The following is a 25,860-nucleotide window of genomic DNA, read 5'->3' on the forward strand; positions in this document are numbered from 1 at the left end:
AGGACCCCTTTAAGCATGGGTAGTGTTTTAGTGGAGCGTTCAGATGTTGAGAAGGTGTCAAATAAGAAATCCTCATCCACTGGCTCGGCATGCATGTCGACGTCATGGTTAAGGGCAGCACGTTCAATTAATGCATTAAATGCTGCGGTGTCCTCAGTTGGAGATGGTTTAACATTGTAGGACTGTGAGTCCGGAGCTGTATGGGGGTCATCAGGGTCATCGCCATGATCCCCTGACCCTGACCATTGATGCGAGTCATCCTGATCAGGGTCTGTGTGGTAAGAGTATGCCATTTGGCCATAGTCTGTATTTAAGTTCTCCTCACTCTGAGCTGGAGAATGAGGCACATGTTGCGAATAGTCCTGAACAGGCTCAAAAAGAACAGGAGAGGTAGATGAGACCATCTTCTTTTTGAGGGGAATCCTGTAACCTTCCAACGGACGTTCAGGCGCGACCTTCCGCTTGTGGACGGTAAGCCTGCCTGTCTCCGAGTCAATCATGAGTTTAGCCTGGTTGTCATATGAAGGCTCGTGATAGACGACCTGTTCGTGCGTGGACTTGGAGGACACCTTCGACGTCTTGGAAGCCTCTGCGGTTTCATGGCGTTCGAGATGCTTTGGGCGGGCCTTAGGCGGAAGTCCAAACTTTATTTGCGCCGAGCCCGTAGGTTTCGAGCCTGAAGCGGCTGATTCAGGCCTTTTCGACGCCTGTGTAGGCCGCTCGCTTGCCCGCATTGAATCGAGCTCCCGGCGCGTTGGGCCCCCATCTTTGGGCGTCGCCGACACCTTCGGGGCATCCTTGGTTGTTGTTTCAGCGCGTTTTCCAAGCATAGTCTTGAGTCCAGACAGGTTTGTCTCGAGACTTTTCCTCGACGGAAGGTCTTTGCTCTTCTCGCCATGTTTGGTCGTCGACGTCGGCGCCGACGCCGAGCCCTTTGAGGCGACGTGCTTGCTGGTCTAGGCTTGCTTCGATGACCCAGTCTTGGAGCCGACGGCCATCTTCGACGCCGAAGGATCGTCGACAGCCTTTGTTTGGACGTGCGTCGACGTCGAACCGACCACCATCTTGAGTAGTTTCGGTTTCGATTTCGGCTCCAACTGTTTCGGTTTCGATTTCGTGGAATCGACCGATGGCTCCTTGGAAAGGGTCTTAGCCTGGCTTTGGCGCGGGGCTGTAGACCGTGCAGAAGGATCTTGGCTCAGGCCTTTTGGCGATGCCTCGACCGGAGCCGGAGGGGGCGGTATGGTAGTGATAGGCCCCGTAACTGCGGGCGGGCTCGGCTTTCCATTGGAGCCGTTATTCGACGGCCCCAAGGGCCTCATCGTCGTCCCCTACCTCGACGACGTCTTGGTCGTGGACGTATACTTCAGCTTGCTCGTCCACCTCGAAGTTGGAGTCCTGCTCCGACGCCGGTTCCGACATTTCTTAGGGAACGTCTTCTTCGTCTTCCTCCTCTTCAGGGAGGACCTCTTCGTCTCCGGCATCGAAGATGTTCGCAGGTGCAGGGGGCGACTGTTGGGCCAACTACCTCGCCGCGCGTTGAAGTTTGATAGTTTTCTTCGAGCGGAACTTCGAGCAGGCGAAACATTTTGACTCGTCGTGGTCGGGGGACAAACATGTATTGCACACTGGGTGCACATCTAAGTTGGAGTATTTCGAATTACAAACGGGACACCGCTTGAACGGGGTCCATTCCATCGTCGATGTAGTATGGGCCTGTGTTGTCGAAATAAATGTAGTCTTTCGACGTCGATCGAAGAACTCGAAAGGGACAGGCACCGAACGATACAATACCGACGCTGTGAAGGCCTTTTGGCCTTAGGAGTAAAGAGTACAAGTTTTGGAAACTGGAGTCGAGATAAGGACATCCGAACCCAATGGCGGAAAAAAACAATCTGAGGATGGAGAGGATGCCCATGCGCACTGTAGTCCAGGGGAGGAGCCACCTATCTCGTGATACTTCGAAGACTCTTCCAGGACAACAATGTGCAATCATCCGGACCCAACACTAGGCGGCGATCTATGCACAGATATGAATTCAGCAGCCCTCATGCCTCGAAGCACAAGTTACTACTTGTGTAACGATATATCTGTAAGAGACATTAGTTAGTGATAGATTCCTTACCTTAGAATATCCCCAGGCGTCAGACTGGATCCGGAAAGTTTTGCGTAGCAGTACCCTTGCGCGTCGGTAGGCGTCGTCTGCGGCTCCGCGTCCGTCGTCGGCGCCGTGATGACGTCGTCGGAGTACTTAGACGCCGCCTCCGCGTGCGGACGTCAGTTCTTAGCCACAGCTTTTCCGCGCCAGAAGCGCAGAGCCATGACAAAAACCGACACTGGTGCCATGAAACTAGGGCCCTGAAAGGGGATGACCTTAACCCTAGATATCGGTTCGCAGAACGGGGAGGATGGGTGGGTCGGTAAGGAATCTATCACTAACTAATGTCTCTTACAGATATATCGTTACACAAGTAGTAACTTGTGCATCTGAAAGAGACACGTTAGTGATAGATGTAGGAAGGTGGATACCTGACTATGGTTGCCCCCAACTTTTTGCCTGGTGTTTTGCTGGTTTTCCGACTTAGTTGACCTGGGACCCTGCTATTCAGGGCCCCAGGCCCACTGCTCTCTCTCTAAAATGGATTCCATGTACCTTAGGTACATAGCTAATTGGTACTGGGCCACCTTATCAGACCCTGTAACTCAGGGCATAGGTGTACTCAGGGCCTACCAGGGGCGGCAGCATGTATTATGCCACCGCTGGCTGGCCATCTAAATCTGACACAACTGGCTGCACGACAGCTGGGGCAAGGTTGTGTAATCACCCTTTGCTTTAGATATAGTATACCTATATCTAACCCTAAAATGGACACACAGATTCCTATCAGTCACTCCTATGGCAGGCCTTGACAATCCTGAAGGCAGAGTGCTTGGAATCGTGTGAGATGGTGCTCTGGCATGAGCTGAGCCCGTTTGCAGCTTGTGGAACCAAGTCCTAATAGCTGTTCCATGATAACGCTTACCATATACTCTTAAGTGCAGTATAATCCTCGCGGTTATATGCTATCTCTGGTATCGCTTTATCAAAACATGTCGAGTAAGGTGTCATACGAATTGGAATACTAACCCCTCGCCAATTCTGGCGACGGGGTTAGCATTCCACCCTTCTAGAGGGACACGACATGTATGTAACTGTGAACCCCGGTTAAAGTTAACTCAAGCCTCAGCATCACAAAATGGATGCTGCCACCACAGACACAAGTCTGACCCCCTGCAGCTGGGAGTCCTTCCAGCGAGGGGAGCTTGGACAAAGGGTTTCCTGTCAGGGGCGGTGCTAGCACCATCCCAGACAGGGCTTTGTGTATCCTGGGTAGGCAGGGCTTTACAGGAAGGTGACTGCAAGTGGCACCCCGGTGCTCACTACGCATAGGCCGGCTAGAACCAGTTCCAGGGGCACACCAGCCCCTGAGCTGGGGAAAGTCCGGCATGGAAGAGGGGTGTAACCACCCCCTTCCTGGTCCCTCCCCTAGGGCAGGACCTAGTCGCGTACCCACCCCTTTCTTTAGGATAAAGGCAGGAGCGGGGACCCTTCCAAATTAGATCATCTTTGAATCAAGAAACTACTTTCCACGAAAGGAACTCTCGACTCTTCTCAAGATTTCTCCCTTGTGACTAAGGAGTAGTCACCCTGCATCCGCAGGCACCATCTAAGAACACTGCGGTCTGCTGCACGTCCTTCCTCTGGAATCCGACCGACCAGCACGACGAGACCCGGCTTCCCTGGCACCTCTGACCTCTACCTACCTCTACAGCTAAGCTGAGAACCGTAGGTGCGACGAGACCTCGAGGGACCGGCCATCATCAGAACTGCACGACTTCTATCCAGCACGACCGCCGAGGGATCCTCTGGTGAGTGCTTTGGGGTCCGAGAAGCCCCGACCCTGAGCAGCTCCAGCACCGAAGACCAGCCCCCCAGCATCCACGAGATCTGCGTGGGGCCCTTCTGCTTTTTGGCTGCTCACCGCGTTGTCTGGCTACTAGCCCGCTGGCTTGTGGCCTTCCCGACGACGACCGACGACATCACCACTGCTAGTCTGGTTGCTCCAGACTGGCCCCTGCTCCCTTCCAAAAGAGGAGCACCCCGGACCCTCCTGGTCCACTCCAGACGCCATTTTAGGTCCACCGCGTGGGCTTGAATTTGCCAAGACTTGTTGCCCCAATCCTGGGTCCAGCGACGTCGACAGCATCAACCCTCGTGGGACAGCTCGCACCTCCATCCTGGTCGCCGACAACGCCTCCTGGTCCGTGAGACTGCAGAGCCCAGCGTCGCCCACTCACCTGGTCGAGGTGACTCCATCCGGTGCCATCCTGGTGCCCATCTGATCACTGGCTAGTGATTAAGGACTTGGTCCCCTCTGCTTACAGGTGTCTTCCATCTTCGATCCAGGCTTGGATCCATCGACCAATCTTCACTGGTCGCCTGCCAGCAACTCCTTCTTTCAGGCTCCTGGTTCGTCAACGAGGATTCCCGACATCTTTTCAGACCTATGCAGCCGCAGCCCCTGGGCTAGGTAACTTCGGCATTTCGGTGGCCCAGCATAGCCTCACTATCCAAAGGTCCAGATCCACTTTCGTTTTCAGCCTACCTTATCGGGTTCGCCCGAGAACACTAACTTTGCTTTTGCCTGCCTTCATAGACTTTGTCCGCATCCCGCGTGAGAGTGCACACTCTGCACCCGAGTCCCCTAGGCTTCCTATTAGTAATCTGAAGGTTCAGTAACGTAGTCCTAGCGATTCCAAAGCCTATTAGTCCAGTACTTACCTGCTAGTAATTTCGCATTCCACTTCCATAGTATATGGTTTTTCGTGCCCTCGGGCATTTGTGTAAATTGTGCAACTTGAAGTATTTTCGTAAGAGTTTTGTTGTGTGCTTAGTACCCTGTCCTCATAAAGAGTACAGGGCTGTTGTGATCTAAATAAATACACTGTTTATTTTCATAACACTTGTGTGGTGTCCTTTCACTTGGTGTTCAAGGGATATATGTGATGGTATAACAGCTGGCTTAACACGCCCCTTAGAGTTTAGCCCGAAGACTGCTCTTGTCCATGCTACTAGGATAACTGGTCTATCGGTTGACTTACAACCATTCACCATAAGAGTTGTTTGGACTGATACATAGTGATCACTAGAATAGTGAACACTGAATATCAGGCCAACTTCTCACAATAGATTCCTTACCTTAGAATAGATACCCCAGCAATACCATCCCCGTGGTGGTGGGTCTGCGAACCAATATTTACACCAGAAAGTCCTGGAGAACGGAACGGCCAAAGTAGCCGTCCCTCCGGACTTGACTGTCCAGGCAGTAGTGCCTAGCAAACGTGTGCAACAAGGCCCACGTAGCTGCCTGGCAAATGTCCTGCAAGGGCACACCTCGGCCCAAGGCAGTTGTAGTGGCCGTGGCTCGAGTGGAATGAGCCCTCAGCCCAACAGGGGGTTCCTTCTTAGCCAAGGAGTAACACGCCTGGATGCACATGATAATCCATCGAGAAATGGTCCTCTTGTGCACCGCTTTCCCTTTCTTAGCGCCCGCGTACCCAACAACGAGTTGATCATCCACCCGGAACTGGCGTGTGCGATCCAGATAGAACGAGAGCGCACGTTTTGGGTCCAGACGGTGGAGCCTCTCCTCCTCTCTCGAGGGGTGCGGAGGTGGAAAGAAGGTGGGCAATGTGATGGACTGCCCAATGTGGAAGGCCGTGACCACCTTAGGCAAGAAGGAGGGCCTAGTTCTCAAAACAACCTTGTCCGGATGGACTGAAAGGAAAGGAGGCTTACAAGGGAGAGCCTGGAACTCACTCACTCTCCTGGCAGAGGTGATGGCTACCAGGAAGGCAGTCTTCAAAGAAAGAAGGCGAAGTGGACAGTTATAAAGTGGCTCAAAGGGAGCGCACATCAGAAAAGTTAGAACCAGGTTCAAGTCCCACTGAGGCATCACGAAGGGAACAGGAGGAAAGGTATGAGTGATGCCCTTCAGGAACTGTTTACAATAGGGGACTTGAACAAAGAAGGTTGGTCAGGCAGCCTCAGAAAGGCTGAAAGAGCCGAAAGATAGCCCTTGATAGTGCCCAGAGCAGAGCCCTGCTGGGCAAGAGAAAGAAGGAAGAGAAGAACCTCAGAGAGAGGGGCATTGAGGGGATCCACAGCCTTTGCTGTGCACCATGCCACAAATCTGTTCCACCTGCAGGCGTATACCGTCTTTGTGGAGGGACGCCTGGCTGCCAGAATGATGTTGCAAACCTCAGGAGGCAAGTCAAATGGCCTCAACTGTCGCTGCTCAATCTCCAAGCATGGAGGTGGAGACTGGTCAGGTTCGGGTGGAGGACCGTCCCCTGCTGCTGCGACAGAAGGTCCTCCTGAAGAGGCAGACGAACCGGGGGATCGACTGACATACTGAGTAGCTTGAGATACCAGTACCTTCGTGCCCAGTCCGGAGCCACAAGGATGACTTGTGCCCGGTCGCGCTTGATCTTCTTCAGCACTCTGGGAAGAAGAGGTATAGGCGGAAAGGCGTACAACAGACCGCAGCTCCACTCGCGACGAAAAGCGTCTCCGAGCGAGTGCCGCCTTGGAAATTCCAACGCGCAGAACTGATGACATTGCGCGTTCTCTTCGGTGGCGAATAGATCTAACCAAGGCTCTCCCCAACGCAGAAAGAGGCCTTGCGCCACGTCCGAGTTCAGACGCCATTCGTGATCCATCGAGCACCGACGGCTGAGTTCGTCCGCCCTGGCGTTCAGAGAACCTGCCAGGTGTTGAACCACCAGAGTCACGCCCTGATGTTCCAGCTATTGCCAGAGACGCAGAGCCTCCTGGCAAAGGGTCCACGACCCCACTCCGCCCTGTTTGTTGCAGTACCACATGGCGGTGGTGTTGGCCGTGAACACCTGCACTGCACTCCCTCGGACAGACGGGAGGGAGGAATGCTTTCAGTGCCAGACGAATCGCCCGCAGCTCCAACAGATTGATATGGAGCCGGGACTCCGCCGGAGACCAGAGGCCTCTGATCTCCGCCTCTCCCAAGTGGCCTCCCCAGCCCTGGAGGGACGCGTCCGTCACAACTACGTGCTCTGGTTGGGGAAGGAAGAGGGATCTGCCGTTGACCCAATCGCGGTCCGTGAGCCACCACTGCAGCTGTCTCGCAGTGCCCTCCGAGATCAGGACATGGTCGGACAGGTTGCCCCGGTGCTGGGCCCACTGAAACTTCAGGTCCCACTGCAGAGCCCGCATCCGCCACCGTGCGTGATGCACCAGAAGGATGCAGGAGGCCATCAGCCCCAGAAGCCGCAGCGTCAACCTGACCGAAACCCGGGATAATGGCCGGAAGACAGGAATCAAAGCCTGTATATCCCGGACCCGCTGTTCGGGCGGGTAAACCCGAAACGGCGCCGAGTCGAGAACCGCTCCGATGAAAAGGAGCTTCTGAGAGGGGCACAGGTGTGACTTCAGCACATTGATGGAAAATCCCAGCTGGTGCAGGAGATCCGCCGTAGTCTGGAGGTGGCTGACGACTGCCTGGGGCGAGCCCGCCTTCAACAACCAGTCGTCTAGGTAGGGGAAGACTGATACCCCTAACCTGCGCAGGTGAGCTGCGACCACCGCCATCACCTTCGTGAACACCCGTGGGGCGCTGGTAAGGCCGAAGGGGAGCACGGTAAACTGAAAGTGCTCGAGGCCTACCGTGAACCGCAGGTAACGCCGGTGGGCTGGCAGGACGGGGATGTGGAAATACGCGTCCTGCAAGTCCAACGCTACCATCCAGTCTCCTGGGTCTAGGGCAGCCAAGACCTGAGCCAGTGTCAGCATTTTGAACTTCTCCTTCCGGAGAAAGCCGTTGACGTTCCTCAGATCCAAGATAGGGCGTAGGCCCCCTTTGCCCTTCTTGGGTACCAGGAAGTAGTGGGAGTAGCAACCACAACCTACTTCTGGCCCAGGAACGCGCTCGATGGCCCCCTTGGCCAAGAAGGCCGAAACTTCCTCCTGCAGGAGCCGCAAGTGATCCCCCGATACGCCGTGGTGTTGCGGTGGCATGGCTTGAGGGGTCGTCTCGAAGGGGAGGGAGTAGCCCCTTCGGACGATCTGCAGCACCCACCTGTCCGAAGTGATTGTGCGCCAGTGAGAGTGGTGATGGCGAACCCTGCCTCCCATTGGCGTCACATGGGCCGAAAAGCACGGACTAGGAGGGTTTAGAGGCGGATTCTGCGGGGGCAGGTGTGGACTGGCTCCGCTTGTTTCCCCGACCGCCTCCACGGCGGTTTCCACGGCCGCCGCCGCGCTGGATGACAGTATGCGGCGAGTGGCTGGCGGCACGTGTGGGGGCGCCCCTTCCTTGGCCACAAAAGGAGCGAAAGGCACCGATTTGCTGGCGCGGGGCCGAGAGGCCCAAGGACTTGGCCGTAGCTCTGGAGTCCTTGAAGTGCTTAAGCGCGTGGTCTGCCTTGTCGCCAAAGAGGCGACGGCCATCGAACGGCATGTCCATGAGTGTATTCTGGACATCTGCCGAGAAGTTGGCGGATCTCAGCCAGGCGTGGCGTCGTATCGCCACCGTCGTAGCCATCGCTCTGCCCAGCGAGTCAGTAGTATCCAGTCCGCACCTGATTGAATACTTTGCTGCGTCCCGGTCCTCCACTAGGGCTTGGCCGAGTTTGGCCCGTACCTCCAACGGACACTCTGGCAGCACTTCCGCCACCGTTTCCCACAGAGAGTGGGTGTAACGGCCCAAGAGGCATGCGGTGTTGAAAGACCGCAGTCCCAAGCTAAGGGACGAGAACACCTTCTTGCCATAGGCCTCGTACCTCTTGGATTCCCGATCGGGGGGAGCCGTCGGGAATGCGTTCTGGGAGTTAGAGGCCTGGATAACCAGACTCTCGGGGTGGGGTGGGTGGACAGGAAACATGGGTCGCCCGGGGCCGGGCGGTGGCGTCTGGCCACGTTCCTATCTACAGGCGAACCTGTAGCGGGCCTGGACCAAGTGCCCAAAAGAACGTCCGTCAAGGCCTCATTAAACGACAGCAGAGGCTCCATGGAGCATGACTGCGGCTTAAGGACCTCAGTGAGGAGGTTAGTCCTCACGGCCGCGACGAGGAGCTCAAGGCCCAAGGCCTTAGCAGCCCTCATCAACACCACACTATACGTAGCGCCCTCCTCCGAAGCCACGGTAGGAGGAGAGACAAATCCAGTGTCTGGAGAGGTGTCCAGGCCACTGGCCTCCCCAAGGTCTCCTGTCCAGTCCATGTTAGACCGACACTCCCTGGTCAGAGGGTCCTCAGACCCCTCCCAATTCTCCTTGTCCCCCATCTCCTGAGATTCAGGGTCAAAAGTGAATGGGGTAGGTTCATAGAAATGAAAATCTCCGAACAGCGTCGAGAGCGGCGCCGATAGGCGTCGTCCCGACGTCGGAACGCATTGAGAGGAGGCATCGGGGACGGCGCCGCCCGAGGACGACGCCGGAGGAGACACCACACGGACCGACGCCGGGAGGGGGTCGTAAGGTCCACCGGTGACGATCCATCGCCCGAGGAGGGCCCAGCGGCACCGACGACGCCGGGGCCGCTGTACCCTGCGGCGCCGAGCCCGAGGGCACCGACGGCGTCGGGGTCGTAGCCCCCGACCCACTAGGGCCCCCAGACGGGTTCACTGGGCCCGAAGGCGCCGTGGAACCCGTCGGAGGAGAAAGGGACCTCATGGCTATGAGGAAACGCTCGATCTCCTCCGGCGTCGCGTTCAGCCCAGGGACCGGGGGGTATGGGGCCGAACGCGGCGCCCGCAACTCTCGAGGAGCCGCGTGGGCGGTGTCACCCGAACCCCCGGCCGCATCGCGCCAGCGTCGGGGGGAGTCAGAAGAGCGATGATGTCTCTTCGACTTCTTGTGTTTCTTACCTGACGACTTGGACCCGGAGGAGTGGCGCCGACTCCCGGAGCTGTGACGGCTCCGTCCCCGCGACCTGTCCCTCGACCTCCCATGGGACCAAGACCTCACACGGCGCGGGGCCGACTGGCGGATCTCGAGTCACCTGCGGGACCGCTCCCGCCTGGCCTTCCTCGACAGGGCCCGACAGTCGGAGCAGGCCTCGTCGTCATGGTCGACGCCCAAACACATCAGGCACAAGCTGTGGGGATCCATGACCGACATGGTACGGTCGCACTTGTCGCAATGCTTGAAGCCGGGCATCCCTAACGGCACCGTCAGAGTCGTAAAGACTTCGAAATGGATCAAAAAAGATCACAAACGTTTAGTCAAAAAGTGACTAGGGAACTGCTCTTTCCAGATCTGCGCTGGCTGCCGCTGAAAAAAGAAGAACTGACGTCAGCACGCGGAGGGGGCGTCTAAGTACTCCGACGACGTCATCACGGCGCCCACGACGGACGCGGAGCCGCAGACGACGCCTACCGACGCGCAAGGGTACTGCTACGCAAAACTTTCCGGATCCAGTCTGACGCCTGGGGATATTCTAAGGTAAGGAATCTATCACTAACGTGTCTCTTTCAGATCACACTGTTTTAGCACCATTGTGAAACTATACCTGCTATTCACTATTTTGGTGCTTGTCATCACTTTCATATGCCTCTGTCTACTGATTATCGCAGCACATGTATTCTATACAAGAATATCGTTGGTTCAATAAATATACTGAAATATCCCAATGTGTATCCTCTGTATATTGTTCTGAGAACAAGAGTGCACAAGTGATTAGGCGAGGGGGTTCCAGATCTGTTATAACGATCCCTGAGGGGACAGGGTTGTCATGTTCAGTGGTTGCCAGAAATCATTTGCTCCCGGTTTGGGTTAGAGGGCACTGTGAGCTAGCTGGTATCGAGGCCAACATATACTGCGGGGTTCATGGACTCAGTCTAAGCACCTCACCCAAAATGTATGTTGTCAACAAACGCGCAGATCCTACGGATTAGTGGGAACTACAGAACAGTGCCCTTATCATGGCATCAATGCTTTTTGGCTGTCTGCTCTAAAGGTGGGGTTAAGGCCTCTTTGAAAGTTAATTTCATCTTGTGAGGAATGCGGCCTATTGGTTTGTCTGGAGGCTTGGCTAGGTTCCGACCGGTGCCCAGTTGGATGTGGATATGCCTTTGCTTGGCATCAAGCACCTCATGGAGGTGCTGGAGGACTAGCTAGTCGAGGTCCTCAAAATTGGCGCAGGCAGAAAGCGTGGACGCCGGCCTTTACAGAGCAAAAAGTTTTTGATGCCCCTGCCGCGCCGATCTGGCTGTTGGATCCAAGCCCTTCGTCTTGGAGACGAGTATCAAGGATACACTGAAAGCCGAAGCACAGTCGATGTGGACGGGCGAGGCTTGGAGAACGACTTTGGTACCAAAGTGTGAGCAGGCAATCCCTTGAGGCAGTGGCAAACCAGAGGTCTCATGATATGCCTGTCAGCTCGAAGCTCTAACTTCCCCTGAGTGTGAGTGAGTCCATTAGCAGTCTGTGGGAGGGTAGTATCACTGCGATTGTCTTTGCCGGGTAGGCTTTGTCCTCGGCGTTGGAACCGGTACTTTCTGCCAACAACAGCTACCCTATCTTGGAACCTGAAGCTTCCGGCTGCAGATCCCCCTCTGTGTCTCGAACCCTGTAGCAGTTGGGGATGTCCTCCTGTTGACAGTGTACCATGGAAGCCAAGATGATACAATGGTTTCGGGAGTTGTTTTTATCGAGGAAGGCAAAACAAGCTGTGTAGTCCTCCTCCTGGTGGTCGAGAGACAAACAGAGGTTACAGACTTGTAGATGTCTGTCTCTGGATTTTTCGAGTGATACTTGGAGCAGAAACTAAATGAAGTACATTCCATCATTAGGACATTATCGGGCGTCGAGGATGGCGATGAAGGCGCGAAATGGCCAATCCCCAAATAGAGTATTGAATAATGTCCAAACCACAGAACACAGTCGAAGGCGGTACCCAATAGGTGAAACCCGCACCCAGCTGTAATATCTCCCAATGAGGAATGGATCTAGCGGGCTCGGCAAGAACACCATGTGGTGTCAAACTGGACATCAAAGGGATATATCTGAACCCAACGGTGGAGAAAAAAGATCTAACAATGGAGCCAATTCCCATGCACATTACCAGTAATAAAAGGAGTCATGTTACTTTGTGACTTAAAAAGACTTCTTCGAAGAAAAACAACTTGCACATGTCTGAGCCAAACACTAGATGCCAGGAGTATGCCCAGCATGTGTTTCTACAGCTACAACAACAAACAAAAGTTTCCCAAATGTTTCTATTAATTTAAATTCCTAATCAGGTGGATTGGAGGGAAAAGCATTGGAATTTACTTTGCTTGTACCAGCAGGCTCCCTGGTGTCGGTGTGGAGTAAAAAAGGCAAGGATGCGTATTACAGGACAATGGTGATGAGCTACCTGCCGATTAAAATGGTTTTAACCAAGTGCTTAAAGGGGTATCCGTGAGGGCCTTATTAAATGGTAACACAGGCTCTGTAGGATCCTGACTGATTAAAGAACTTCAGTTAACACACGTCTTCACTTCCATAGTAGGGGGGTGTAAGTCTAAAACTTCTGCCATCCTTCACATAACCGCAAAGGAGGTGCTTTCCTCTGTGGCAGGACTAGTTGGAGGACAAGGCCAGATTCTGGAGAGGTTTTCAGGCCAATGATATTGTGAAGTTCTTTATACCAGTTTTCCTCATTGTGTTGGGGAAACATGGTTGCCTCACTTATCGTATTTGTCTGAGTTCATTTTAAAAAGATTGTGTAAAGTGTGGGTCCTATCATGCAGTAAGGGCAAGGTATCAGAGTCTAAAAGATTGCCAAGTCGCTGCATGCCAGTCAGAGCCGGTCAATCTTAAAAAGGGGGAATTTGCTTAGAGTCTGGTAGCACAATGGGCAATAAAACCTCCACTGGCGGTGTCAATGAGAAGGGCACTGGTGCAGTGACCAAAGTCTGCATCCGAATTGGTGCTAGACCAGATACATGGTCAAGGGGCTCAGACGGCAACAAGGAAGGACCAGTCATGTATGTTCAACTATAGCTCCTGCAGATCCTTGGGACCCTGAAGAAGTCCCAGAGTGAGCTGGTAAAGTGCCTTAAGTGCGCTGCATGGCCTTACTGTCTCCACTTGCTGAGCCATCACAGACGGACCTGGAAATCCAGACTCAGATTTGGCTCAGACAGAGATCAAGAGCAACACTGGAAGGCACGTTGACCTCTCTTCCCCTTTCTTGAGTCCAAGAGTGATGGGAAGAGGCCCATTCCAGCTTACAATGATGATTTGCTGAGAGAATGACTTCTGGAGCCGAAACGGTGCCTTATTTTCATTTGGTCTCCATGTGGAGTCTTCTTGTGTCTGGCGACGTAAAGTTTGGCCTCACAATCCTCTATGGCCTTTGGGCTCACTTTGAAACATTCACTGTAGGAGCTGGATTTGTGGTCCAGTCCCAGGCATCATAACCAGGCTTTCGTGAGGGTATGTCACAGACATCTTTTGGCTACAATTCCTTCACAGCTTAAACTATGTAGTCTTAGTGGGTGACATTTCCCCTTGCATGGTGGTTAATTTTGGGGCAAAAGTTCTCTTCTATGAGAGCAAAGAGAAGCCCCGGAAGCATGTTGAAGGCACAAAGGAAGTGGTGTCAGCGTGCCTGGGAGGCCCATATATGTGGCTCCACTCGTCACTTCCAGAGGGTCACTGGCACAGAGCCATAGGATGCCATTTACAGATGCACAGGAACACTGCTTTATAGTTTCCTGATCAAGGCATAAGCTAGGATAATATTCAAAAGGGTAGGAATCTGCAGTTAGAAGAATCCATCAGAAGCTTCTCGTTCAGTTAAGGTGTTAATGAGGACTTGGCAATATGTAGGTATACCACGGCAGTGACTAGCAAAAACCAATATTCTAATAATTGTACAAGCCAACATCCTGTTTAATTTTCCTCAGTAGACTTTGTTGCCATTTCACCTTTAAGTTGCTGGTAATGAGAAAGATAGTTTCTAGTTACTGGTTTACAAAGTATTTGCATATGAACATTAACACCGTTTTCTGATACATCTATTTATAATTTATTCTAACAGTTTTGTTTTGTATGATGCCAAATAGGTTCTCTTTTGCCTAACTGTAGAGCACTCTCTGACACACTAAAGGAAACATAGTACAGTATGAAAAGCCTAGCTATCACGATGACACAGAGCTTGAAAGAAGCCCATGCCTACACAAAAACTACCAAGACACTTAAGCAATTACCGTAGAAGCAAAAATGTAACAAGGAACAAAGATTCCATCCAAGCACTTGAAAAGAAAAGAAGACAGCAAAAACCCTTTCATAAGGAAAATGGCAAAGCTAGACAGTTCACTGAAAACGCAAGCTGAAGTTCCAACATCCTTGTTTGGGGGAGCGGAAAAAAGTGAGAAAAATGACAATGGCTCTCAGTGCAGAACACTGTGAGAGGCGTACTGATCATCAAACATCTGATAGAGGCCTTTATATGGCGCTTTTGACTTAAAAAGAATGGTGACAGGAAGCAATTATCAGACAGTTTATCAATTGAGTGAGGACCCAGTTCTGGAGAAGAGAAGAGGCATCTCAAAGAAAAGGCCATGTTCTACCAGCAAATCCTTCCATTTTGAAGAATATACAAATAGTCCCTCATAGCAGACGATCAGTCAAACTACTTGTTTCCCTGCTAACTGAGGTATCTCAGAACAATGTATCTGATCCGAGAAGTGAAGTGATACAAGTGCATTCTGCAAAATTGGTGCTTTGTTGTTTAGGACAGAATGACCAGTACAAAAATGCAATTTTTCACAAGTCATTGGACAGAACTGTTTTTGTACCAGTAGGTTCAAATTTAGTTCTTTGTTTGGACTTAGATGAAAAATTCCTCTGCAACATGTTTATCAGTATGCAATATGAACCAACAGGCCTAAATTACTATCAAGAGAAATATCTATCTCAGTCACGTGAATTCATATGTGAAACTTTAGTTCATATGAAGCACAAAAGTAAATAGGGAAAACAGGTCTGTCTATCTTGCATATCTCTGAAAGATCATAGTCTGCAATGCAACACATTTTTCCAATGATTAGTAGAATCAATACCACCTGTGGAGTTGTCAACCGTTTTGTGAAAACAGCTTACATCTTTGAAAATTCCCCAGAGAATATTATAGACAACCTGTGCAACAAAGGTTTTTAACCGATTTATGATGTTTATATCATTTCAATTTACTGCCTGATCCACAATTTTTCCACATCCTCGTTGCACACAGTTTCCTTCCATCCGTTCTCACTGCATCTCCATTGCTCCCTCTCGATAGCTGCAGGACACAGCCATAGACATATTGCCAGGGAGCAGTGATCCGCAGGGGCCAGTCCAGAGGCCACCAGCTGTGGGTGTACTTACTGTCTCCCAGGATCAATTCAACCTCCTCGTCTGCGTCAGAGTCATCGTCTTCCTCCTCCTCTTCCTCACCTTCCCCATCCCCATCTTCTTCCAACATATTTGCTAGTTCCTCGTCGTCGGAGGGAGAGAAGTCATTTTCTCCATCTTCAGCAGCTGGCTCGGCAGCCTCCTCATCTTCCAGCTCTGCTTCCAACAATGGGTCTGTGTCAAGATCGTCGAGGTCATCAGAATCATCATCATCGTCATCATCATCATCGTCTTCTTGTTCTTCCTCATCCTTTGGAAAAACACAGAAGTGCATTTAAAAAAGAAGCACGCTTGAGGAGTTTAGATTAAGAAACATCTTGGTTTTCAAATGTACATTTGTTTGGCTTTAGATGAACAGTTTAAATTGAACAAAGTTGTTGTTTCACTGAGTGGCTAACTACATAGTAACATGGATTGGTCTAATAACAAACAGGCATACACTAAATTCTTTCACAATTGCATTTTATGTAACTCAATGGTATTTTCATCAGAAGCCATGGGTTAGTGAGTGAATAATCTCATTCTGACGATGTGCAAGTAGTTTTTTCCAACATTCCTACCAGTCATAGGTTTGACTAAAATAAAAATACAAATAATTCTAGTCAACATTTACATAAAAACACACAAGACATAAAACCATTAAATAAAACTATTATTCATCGGTGACTTTGACTCATCAAATATTATCACAGTCTTATTTCTACATATATTTCCAAAATATCTGAAAAAGTATTTTGGTGACCTTTAAGCCAGTTGTTCAGAGGCAACTTTTACCGAGGACTAATCAAACTAAGTGTCGATTGTTTGTCAATACAAAAAGTTTTACAGTTCCATAAGACTTTCCAACCAGCCTCCTCCCAGCATACAACACTGTGGCAGGTGTGTGTGGAGGTAAGGGGAACCTGAGGTCCAAGCGGCAGCAAGAATCACGTGGCCTTGGTGGAAGAGCTTTCAAATGGCCACAACCACAGCTTTACAGGTGCTAGAGTGATCATGGCAGCTACCGCAGATCAATGAGTGGGGTGGTGTGTGTGGCTGGGATATGAAAACTTGGAGGTTATTGCATAATTTCCTCGCAGATTCAAGAGGTAGCCACAGCCTTTCAGACCTACTCAACAGTAGTACCCCCAGTTGTCCGTTTCAGAGAAGGGATACAGCAAGTTTCACTTTTAAGTGATGTGTATTCTTTTTGGCCTTTGAATTGTGACGTTTCATTTTGTTGTGTGCACCTGTAGAATGGGTGATTAAAAAATTCATAAAACTGTTTTTTAGATACTTGGGGACTGAAATCTTATAGTATAGAATGGAGTTGAAATCTAAGATTGCTGCATGTTCAATCGATAACATTGTGGAGACCCCCTCACATTGGTGATGGAACACATGTTATGATGTGTTGAGAAGTGTGAAATGTGTTCCAATACATGTTGTAGGAGGGACTGAATTAAGTGACTGGTGGCAATGCATACCCCCTGCCCTCAATGCAAAATGCCTAGATTTACCAGTGTCTTACTTTTCCCAACCGGGATAGGACGAGAAAAAGAGCCGCTAGCTCTCCTCATAATGCTGGGTGGCTGAGTTTCACTTTTGTATATCTGAAATTATTCTTGCATACTGCGTTTGTCACTGCTGTCCCAACTTTACCTCTATTGCTCCTGGTGAGCAGCTTAAAGCTGCTACAGCACTGTCGATATATCTAAACTTAAAATTGAGGCTTACTCTCGAAAAGCTTTCTCTGAGTCTATTTGTACTGAAATAATTACAACCATTCCAGGCTTCTGACCCATTTAATGTGCTTTGATACCCAGTAGTTGTAAAAAATAAAATAAAGAGAACAACAATCAAATAGAGATTAAATAACCTGCTTGTGCTGAATACTGGATAAGCCATTCCATTTTAATACTTTCATTGTATTTTAGCTCTCACAACCTTCGGTCCTATGCATACCTTAATGGATCAACTTGTAAGGAATAACACAGAAGATGGCCAAAACTAGAGCCCTTTAAAAGTAAACTGTAAACCACACACTCACAAACGGATTTGCTAGTCCTTGTAAACACTGCTTAAAAGTTTGTTTTAAGCTAGTGGGCAACCCATTTAAATTTTGTAAACCATTGTTATGATGTTTAGGGTAACCCCGAGTAGTTTTGAAGCACAATGAAAACGATCTCTGTATTGAAAGGTTATGTGGATTAGTGGAGATTAAAAAATAAAATAAACAAATAACTCGGCACCTAGGGGCAGAAGTGGTTGGTGTTTGCACCAGAGAGGATTGTGAATATTGGTGGGTTCTAGTTAGTTGGCACAAGCAATGTGTCAGGCTTGAAAGAATTAAGACAGGGTGGGTTGACAGTGTTCTCTTAAGCAATGACGAGAAAAACGGACAGATGTGTTGGATCCATTATCTCAGATTTTTGACCCTATAGAGGAGGCATATGTTAAGAAAGAAGTGGATATGAAAATACTCAGATGCTGGTATCAGTGGGTCATTCACTTTTTGGGCAAAGGAAATTCATGGTTAATTGAAGAGAGGTGTAAAGCCATTGTCATGAACATTATCTCAAAAGTATGAGATTTGGCCAAATAAAACTCCAACTTTGAAGCTCATGAACGTTCATTCAAGGAAGGGTCAAAGGTTGTGCAAATATGTGCCTAACCTCACTGCTTTGGCAAAGGAACTGAATGAACTCCATGAGGAAAGTGTTTTTAGGAGGTAGTTCCTTCTGGCATGCCAGGAAAATGTGACAGTCACTCCGCCAAGGAATATTGAAATCCCAATAGGGATTTCAGGGAAGAGACACATTCTATAGCTTCCACAAGACAACACAACAGGTTTTTCCATTCCAAAAAGGGAGAAGCGGTGGAGCATCAAGACGTAGAACCAGGTGGAATGAAAAGAAGTACAATGATTTCTTCTAACTTTATCCTTGGAACAGAGAGAGGCAGGTTGAATGACCTTTTTGAGATGGCAGGATATCATATAGGAAGCTTGGGTGTTGGAGACTATCAATTTACAAGATAAAAATTTTCAAGCTAGGACAACAGTGAAAAGAACCAAGAGCCATGATCTTTTCATGAGAATCAGCACAAATTGATAAAAGCTGAGGTTAAGCAAATGCCAGAAAATGGACAAATGAAACAAGCTGCAGAATAAAGCAATGAGTTTGTGAGTGCATTTTCTTTTGGTAAAGAAAAAAACAAGAGTTGGAGAACAGTAATAAAAGGACTTGTAAATTCTTTTTGTTATAAAGGCATATGAACATGGCAAAAATACATCAGCACGTGGAGTGGCGCCTATATAGGTTCAGCACATAATTTCTGTAGCAGAACATAGTCAGTGCAGAGCCATTGCTGAAAAGTTTCTGGATCCAGTATGACGCCTGGGGAATATTCAATACGGGAAACAGCCTTTACGACACAGGTAAATATTTGTACCTTTACCACACATGATAAGTGTTGGTATGGTTTAGGGGTGGGTAGTGGTAAAGGGTTCATTTTAGGGTTATGGGGTGAGTAGTGGTAAAGGGGGTAAGGGTAATTTTAGGGTGAGTAGTGGTAAAGGCAGTTTAGGAGAAAATGAGAAAAAGGGGTTTTGGGTACCCCCCCCCCCCCCCCCCAACACAAAAATGTAATTATATATATATATATATATATATATATATATATATATATATATATATATATATATATATACATATATATATCCACACGAAGCAGGTTCACCCTGAGCGGAGAGACCACAGGAGGCTTTCAGTGATGCTTCTGAGGTTTAATAACAGCATGCAATCGGACACGGCAACAGCGCTTTCAGTTAAAAGTCAATTAGCCAGACGCGTTTCAGGACAATGGCAGTCCTTTCCTCAGTGGCGTGTGATTGAATAGGACGCTGGAAGCAAAGTCAATTATAGAACACCTGCCTGCAAGGGCGTGGCTGTGAACACAGCCTGCTGGTTGTTGTAGTCAGCGGTGGTATTCCCCAAGTGGGCTTGCTGCCTTGAGTCCTCCGTGATTCACTGATGTGTTTCCCAAGTGGGTGACTATCGGCACTGGGCAATGTCCGCCCTGCTTTGTTGCTGTTATTCACGCAATCTGGCCCCCTCCTGCAAGGCGCCAGATTTCCTCCTTCCTTCATGCTCGCTAGAGTAGTAACGGCACAGGAACCGCTAATCAGCGGCGGGCCATCTCCCCGACCGGGACCGGCCGGAAAACATCCACACGAAGCAGGTTCACCCTGAGCGGAGAGACCACAGGAGGCTTTCAGTGATGCTTCTGAGGTTTAATAACAGCATGCAATCGGACACGGCAACAGCGCTTTCAGTTAAAAGTCAATTAGCCAGACGCGTTTCAGGACAGCCTCTGAGGAGAATCATCGAAACGCGTCAGGCAGGCGTGTGACTGCCAAAAGGATTCTGCCAAGGTTGTTTCCCTTACCTTTTGAATAAAGGCTGCCGCTTGAAGCCTTCGATGTAGCTCGAGTGATTCCTTGTACTTCGGACCAAGCTGGAGCCTCAATGTTAACACGGCAGCCGTGCCGTAAGGAACGCACCATCCTGGTAACTTGGGAGCCGCGTGGTCTGCCATCCCGCCAGGCCATTGGAGCTACATCATGCAGGATTTTGGGAAACATCTGAAGCGGGGACCCATCCCGGGTCTTGAATAAGCCGGCAGAACATTGCACCCGAAACCGGCACTACAATTCCCATAACCCACAGCGTAGTCTCAATTAGCAACCTCAACAGGTGCGCATGAACATGGGAGAGAACTGGGAAGCACGGTGGTGCTTTCATTTCGCCAGAAGCCTCTGAGGAGAATCATCGAAACGCGTCAGGCAGGCGTGTGACTGCCAAAAGGATTCTGCCAAGGTTGTTTCCCTTACCTTTTGAATAAAGGCTGCCGCTTGAAGCCTTCGATGTAGCTCGAGTGATTCCTTGTACTTCGGACCAAGCTGGAGCCTCAATGTTAACACGGCAGCCGTGCCGTAAGGAACGCACCATCCTGGTAACTTGGGAGCCGCGTGGTCTGCCATCCCGCCAGGCCATTGGAGCTACATCATGCAGGATTTTGGGAAACATCTGAAGCGGGGACCCATCCCGGGTCTTGAATAAGCCGGCAGAACATTGCACCCGAAACCGGCACTACAATTCCCATAACCCACAGCGTAGTCTCAATTAGCAACCTCAACAGGTGCGCATGAACATGGGAGAGAACTGGGAAGCACGGTGGTGCTTTCATTTCGCCAGAAGCCTCTGAGGAGAATCATCGAAACGCGTCAGGCAGGCGTGTGACTGCCAAAAGGATTCTGCCAAGGTTGTTTCCCTTACCTTTTGAATAAAGGCTGCCGCTTGAAGCCTTCGATGTAGCTCGAGTGATTCCTTGTACTTCGGACCAAGCTGGAGCCTCAATATATATATATATATATATATATATATCCACCAATGTCCGTAATGCACAATAAAATGTACTCTCAGGCTCAATGAAGAAATTTGAATTTGAATTTAAAACCATTTATATAGCGCTCTGCTACCATGCGGTTTCTTGGCGCTTTAGGATTGCGAGGGGGATGGCAGGAGCGGAGGGGGATCAGACCTTATAGGCTTGGGAAAAAAGCAGAGTTTTAAGACCCTTCCGGAACTCTATGTAGGAGGAAGTCAGTCGGAGTTCAATCGGGAGGGAGTTCCAGAACGCAGGAGCGAGAACTGCAAATTTTGTTCCTCCGGCCTTTTTCTTGCGAAAACGGGGGATGGTTAGCAGGGCCTGATGGGAGGAGCGGAGCTCTCTGCCAGGTGAGTAGGGTTTGATGGCGGAGCAGATAAACTCCGGAGCGGTGCCCATTTTGGCCTGGAAGGTGGTGCAGCCGAGTTTGAACAGGGCACGCTCTTTCACCGGCAGCCAGTGCAGTGCCTGCATTAGGGGGGTAGCCCGATGGAATTTAGGCAGGCCGTGGATCAGGCGAGCCGCCTGGTTCTGCACAAGCTGCAATCGGCGAATGGCGTAGGCTGGGGCGCCATTGTAGATGATATTACCATAATCAAGGCGCGAGAGCACCATGGCCATCACTATGATTTTTAACGCAGGCAGAGAGAAAAAGCGAGAGATCTTCCTAATAGTTCTAAGGGAGAAGAAACAAGAAGAAACAACTGAGGAAACCTGTGAGTGAACGGAAAGTGAAGCGTTGAGGAAAATGCCAAGGGTTTTGACCTTGGGAACAGGAGGCGGGGGGACACCAAGTGAGGAAGGCCAGTGGGAGGGGGACCAGGGACTGCAACCACCTCCAGTCAAGACTAACTCCGTCTTGTCTGGATTGAGGTTGAGGTGGAGTTTGAGTTTGAGGTGAAAGAAATCAGGAAGTTTAATTCCTCGCGAGGAGTTAAACGTCCTGATTTCTTTATTCATTGACGCCTGAGAGTACATTTTATTGTGCATTACGGACATTGATGGACTTATTCAACGGGGTGCTCTCCCGGTGCATGTAACACCCTCCACGGGCCCAAAGTCTCAGAGCGCTCAAGTGAGGATATATATATATATCTATATATATATATATCACAACACAACTCCTGCTTCACTAGCAAGAGAGCACGCACACAAGGACTGCTGGATTACAGATTTTTTATTTAAAAGGGCCTCCTCTGACCCAGCAAAAAAGAGAGGCGCGTTTCGGCTGGCACAGCAGCCTTTATCAATCTAGTAAACGCCATTTTTCTTTGAAATATATACTGCGTCCCAAACATAGACATAGAAGACATATTGATCACATGATGTGTTAAAACACATGAATAAATAAAGTTTCATGCACAGTGCAATGCTAAACAAATTGTACGGAGTGGAAATTGCTATTTCATAAAATAGGATATGTACAGAGAACGCATAATGCATTACATTTTACCTATTGAGTGCATAGTGCCTAAGAAAGCCACTCTTACAACCTATACATACATGATCTGTAAAATTTAAATCTAGCACTGAGGCTGTGAAATCATTGCATCACTAATATTGGAACAACCACTGTTATATTACCAAACTATTAAAAAGTATAGCGCAAACCCCCTCCGGTAGCACTTATAAAAAGAATATGTAAATCACGCTGCTGACTGCATGGTAAACGGGAAATTACGGAAACTAATCTCTATTCCCCAAAGTATTTGGAGTACACCATGGAGTACTAATGGTGGGGCCACCTAATGTGACTAAATAACACAATGGCACTGAATCCAATATGTGTGTTCATTAGCTAACGCAGATACAGTTAGAATGCCAATAATAACAAAGTTAACAGTGCCGCATGGGGGACGAATGCACATAATGTGTACTCTAATAAGTATAATCACCCAAAAACAAGAAAATCAGGCATGCGAGGACTACCAGTCCCATAATCCCACACTATAGCAGCGTATGGACTGATATACAGCATCAAAACACTTTGTGGCACATACACTATTAACAGCGACGGCAATTCTGCTGCAGTGTGGCGGTTCAGAGCGTCACCCAACGGACGTGTGCAGCACTACGAAGGTAGTGTGCGCGTCAGCCGTTGGCCGACGCAAGCAGCGAAGGGGTTACTACCAGCGTTGCTAGATAACAATAATACGGAAGAGGCATTGAAACGAGTCCGATCTCATGTGAGATTATGTCTTGTTTAGGTAGCCCAAATGTAACAATTGAATCCTACCAAATGCTCCGTGTAAGCTGAAGATGTAATTAGGGGCAGAACAATATTGACGCTTTATTTGCAAGAGTTTCCTTTCGCGTGGCAGCTCAAAATAAACAGTTCAGCTGGGTCGGGGGAGATTCCTTCCATAAAAATTGATAACCCAAATTAGTCCTCACCGCTTCAGCAGATGGTTTCCACGGTGTCCAGTCACCAGAAGTACGTCGGCCTGCTGAGTGAGGCATGTCGAGACACAGGAAAACAAAGACCCGCACTGAAAGTCAGTGGACTTCCTCACATCAAGACCAACGCCTCCCATAGTGTCTGCATCCTCCATTAATCGTCCCGGCGAATATCCTGGAGGCAGTCAGTAAAAGCACTCGCCATGCTACTCCATCCGAAATGCGGCCGAATCTGAACGCCCAGACTGGTGGTGCGTGAACAGAGCCAACCGCCAACGCTGGAAAATATCACAACAACTCCTGCTTCATCAGGAAGAGAGCACACACACAAGGACTGCTGGATTAGGGCTTTTTTATCTAAAATGGCCTCCTCAGACCCAGCAGAAAGGAGAGAGATGCTTCAGCTGACAGAGCAGCCTTTATCAATCTAGTAAGCGCCATTTTTTCTTTGAAATATATACTGTCCCATACATAGATATAGAAGACATATTGATCACATGATGTGTTAAAACACATGAATATATATATATATATATATATATATATATCCAAACGTAGAACACGGCGAAGTCCGAGCCACTTTAACGGCGGGCAGCGCGGCCGGGACGCCACTCCCAAATATACCAACAAATCCAGCAATACGATTTTCAATAACTCACTGGAGCAGCAGCCACAATTCAAAGGGTGTTTATTTTCGCAACGGGTGCCCAACACGTTTCGCTGTTAACCTCACAGCTTGTTCACGGGTAACATTTTTACAAACAAAGTGCATATTTAAAGGTGCAGAGAACAGTTCCGTCTCGTCATCATAGACACAGTGAAAATACTACGTTGCATGTTATCGACATCGTGGTTTTTGGAAAGTTTATGATAAACAAATGATTTACAATTCAACATTGAACCAAATAAATTAAATTGAAGTGTCCTTGTGCAATTATGTTCACTTTTGGAACTCTTAGTCCGATTTTATACCACGAGCAGCACAGAAGGACCATGTTTCTATAGAAAAAGCGTTTCTTGACTTGCCTATATCTTATGCGTTGTTTGACGAATCTTCACCAAATTTTCCCCAAAAAGTATCATAGTGAGTCTTGTGCATGAAAGTTTCAGGGTGATCAGTCAAGTGAGGGCAGAGAAAAAGGGGGATAAAACAAATACAATTTCCCATGTTAATTCCTATAGGCTATAGACTATAGACTATAGACTATAGCCTGAAACGCTAGACAAATGACACCAACTTTAGCAGAGAGGTAAATTTTGGTTTGCAGATCACACTTTGTTACTTGGTATAAATTTGTTCCGTAGTTGTTGAGAAATTTAAGGAAAAGCAAATAAAGATAACGGGGTCGAGCCTAAACTCAGATCTCATGGTGAAATCTAATTGTCAGCACTTCAACCAGAAAGTGCTGGGAGCCATCTGAGGACCAATAGACATGATAGCACCCCATTGAAATGCATTGTAGTGAATGGCAAGTTTTGAGGGTCACAAAAAGGAGAAATCTTTTGTTGATGGTACCGTACTAATTTTAGGAATTGTGGTATGTTCTAAGGTAATTTTACCCTGTGAAAAATCCCTCTGTTGGGAGGTATATCAATCATGTTTGAAATAAAATAGTTTTCTCATGATTTTCCCATAGAGGTTATAGAAGGTGCTTCAAAGCTAAAATGAGAGCATATTTTCTGTAAATCCAACTACGTTTCTGAGCCATATCAGATTGAAGTCTGACATTCTCAGTAAAAAGTAATTCTAACAGGAGAAGACTGTCAGTTGATTTACGGCTTTTCGACTGCAGCCTCCCATAGTAATCTGAAGAACAACTGTAGCGCTAACAGTCTTACTTATAATAAAAGTAAGGCACACCTGTAGCCATCTTGTTTAAATCAACCTGGTAAAACTTACAACCTTTAGTTTAGATAGAAACACAACAAGGGGGTACATTTTGAAATAGAAATTATGGTTAGTGCTGTAGAAAATTAAATTAGGACAACTTTTAACCGTATGCGCGCTAGCGGAATTCCGCTCGCACGCTGGGTTTTAAAAAAACGCACTTTACGTGACGAGCTGGGCTCGTCATCAGCGTGCGAGGAGGCTACGCCATGACGAGCCCAGCTCGTCATCAGCGTCGAAGGGGTTAAGTGAGATCTCAAATTCCTTCCTGTTGTACTCCAACAGGAGCAGCCTGACAGTTGATTCCATTGTGCTCTACTGCAGCCTCCCAGAGTGTTCTAAAGAACAACTAGATTGCTAACAGTCTTACTTATGACAAAAGTATGGCACACAGGAAGCAACCTTGATTGATTCAAACTGGTAAAACTAAAAACATTTAATTTAGAAAGGAACATCATGAGGGGTTTAATTTTGTTTTAGAAATTATGGTTAGTACTGTAGGAAGAAAAATTAGGACACACATTAAGTGAGTTTTCAAATATCCCTCTTCTATATCATTAAATCATTGACATGTAGACTGAAACATGCACTCTCAACACCAGCAGCAGACTGCCAGTTAACTCCCTGATGATCAGCAGTTTACTACAGTGTTCTGGTGAGCAACTAGAGCGCTAACATTCTGAAATT

The 25,860-nt window shown here is 48.8% G+C and overlaps 1 protein-coding gene across 5 annotated transcripts in view; it reads right to left on the bottom strand.

Annotated features, from left to right (window-relative positions):
- The window catches only part of DCAF1 (DDB1 and CUL4 associated factor 1), a 1,123,544-nt gene that overhangs the window by 115,206 nt on the left and 982,478 nt on the right, over positions 1 to 25,860 (bottom strand). For 3 of the 5 annotated variants that reach the window (XM_086938831.1, XM_086938832.1, XM_086938830.1), the window contains exon 23: positions 15,432 to 15,708. In XM_086938831.1, coding sequence (XP_086794957.1) covers positions 15,432 to 15,708 — 277 coding nt within the window. The remainder of the gene's footprint in view (positions 1 to 15,431; positions 15,709 to 25,860) is intronic. The other 2 variants (XM_086938834.1, XM_086938833.1) reach the window with 1 other exon arrangement.

This window comes from Lissotriton vulgaris, chromosome 9 (assembly GCF_964263255.1).
Source record: "Lissotriton vulgaris chromosome 9, aLisVul1.2, whole genome shotgun sequence".
Taxonomy (NCBI): Eukaryota; Metazoa; Chordata; class Amphibia; order Caudata; family Salamandridae; genus Lissotriton; species Lissotriton vulgaris.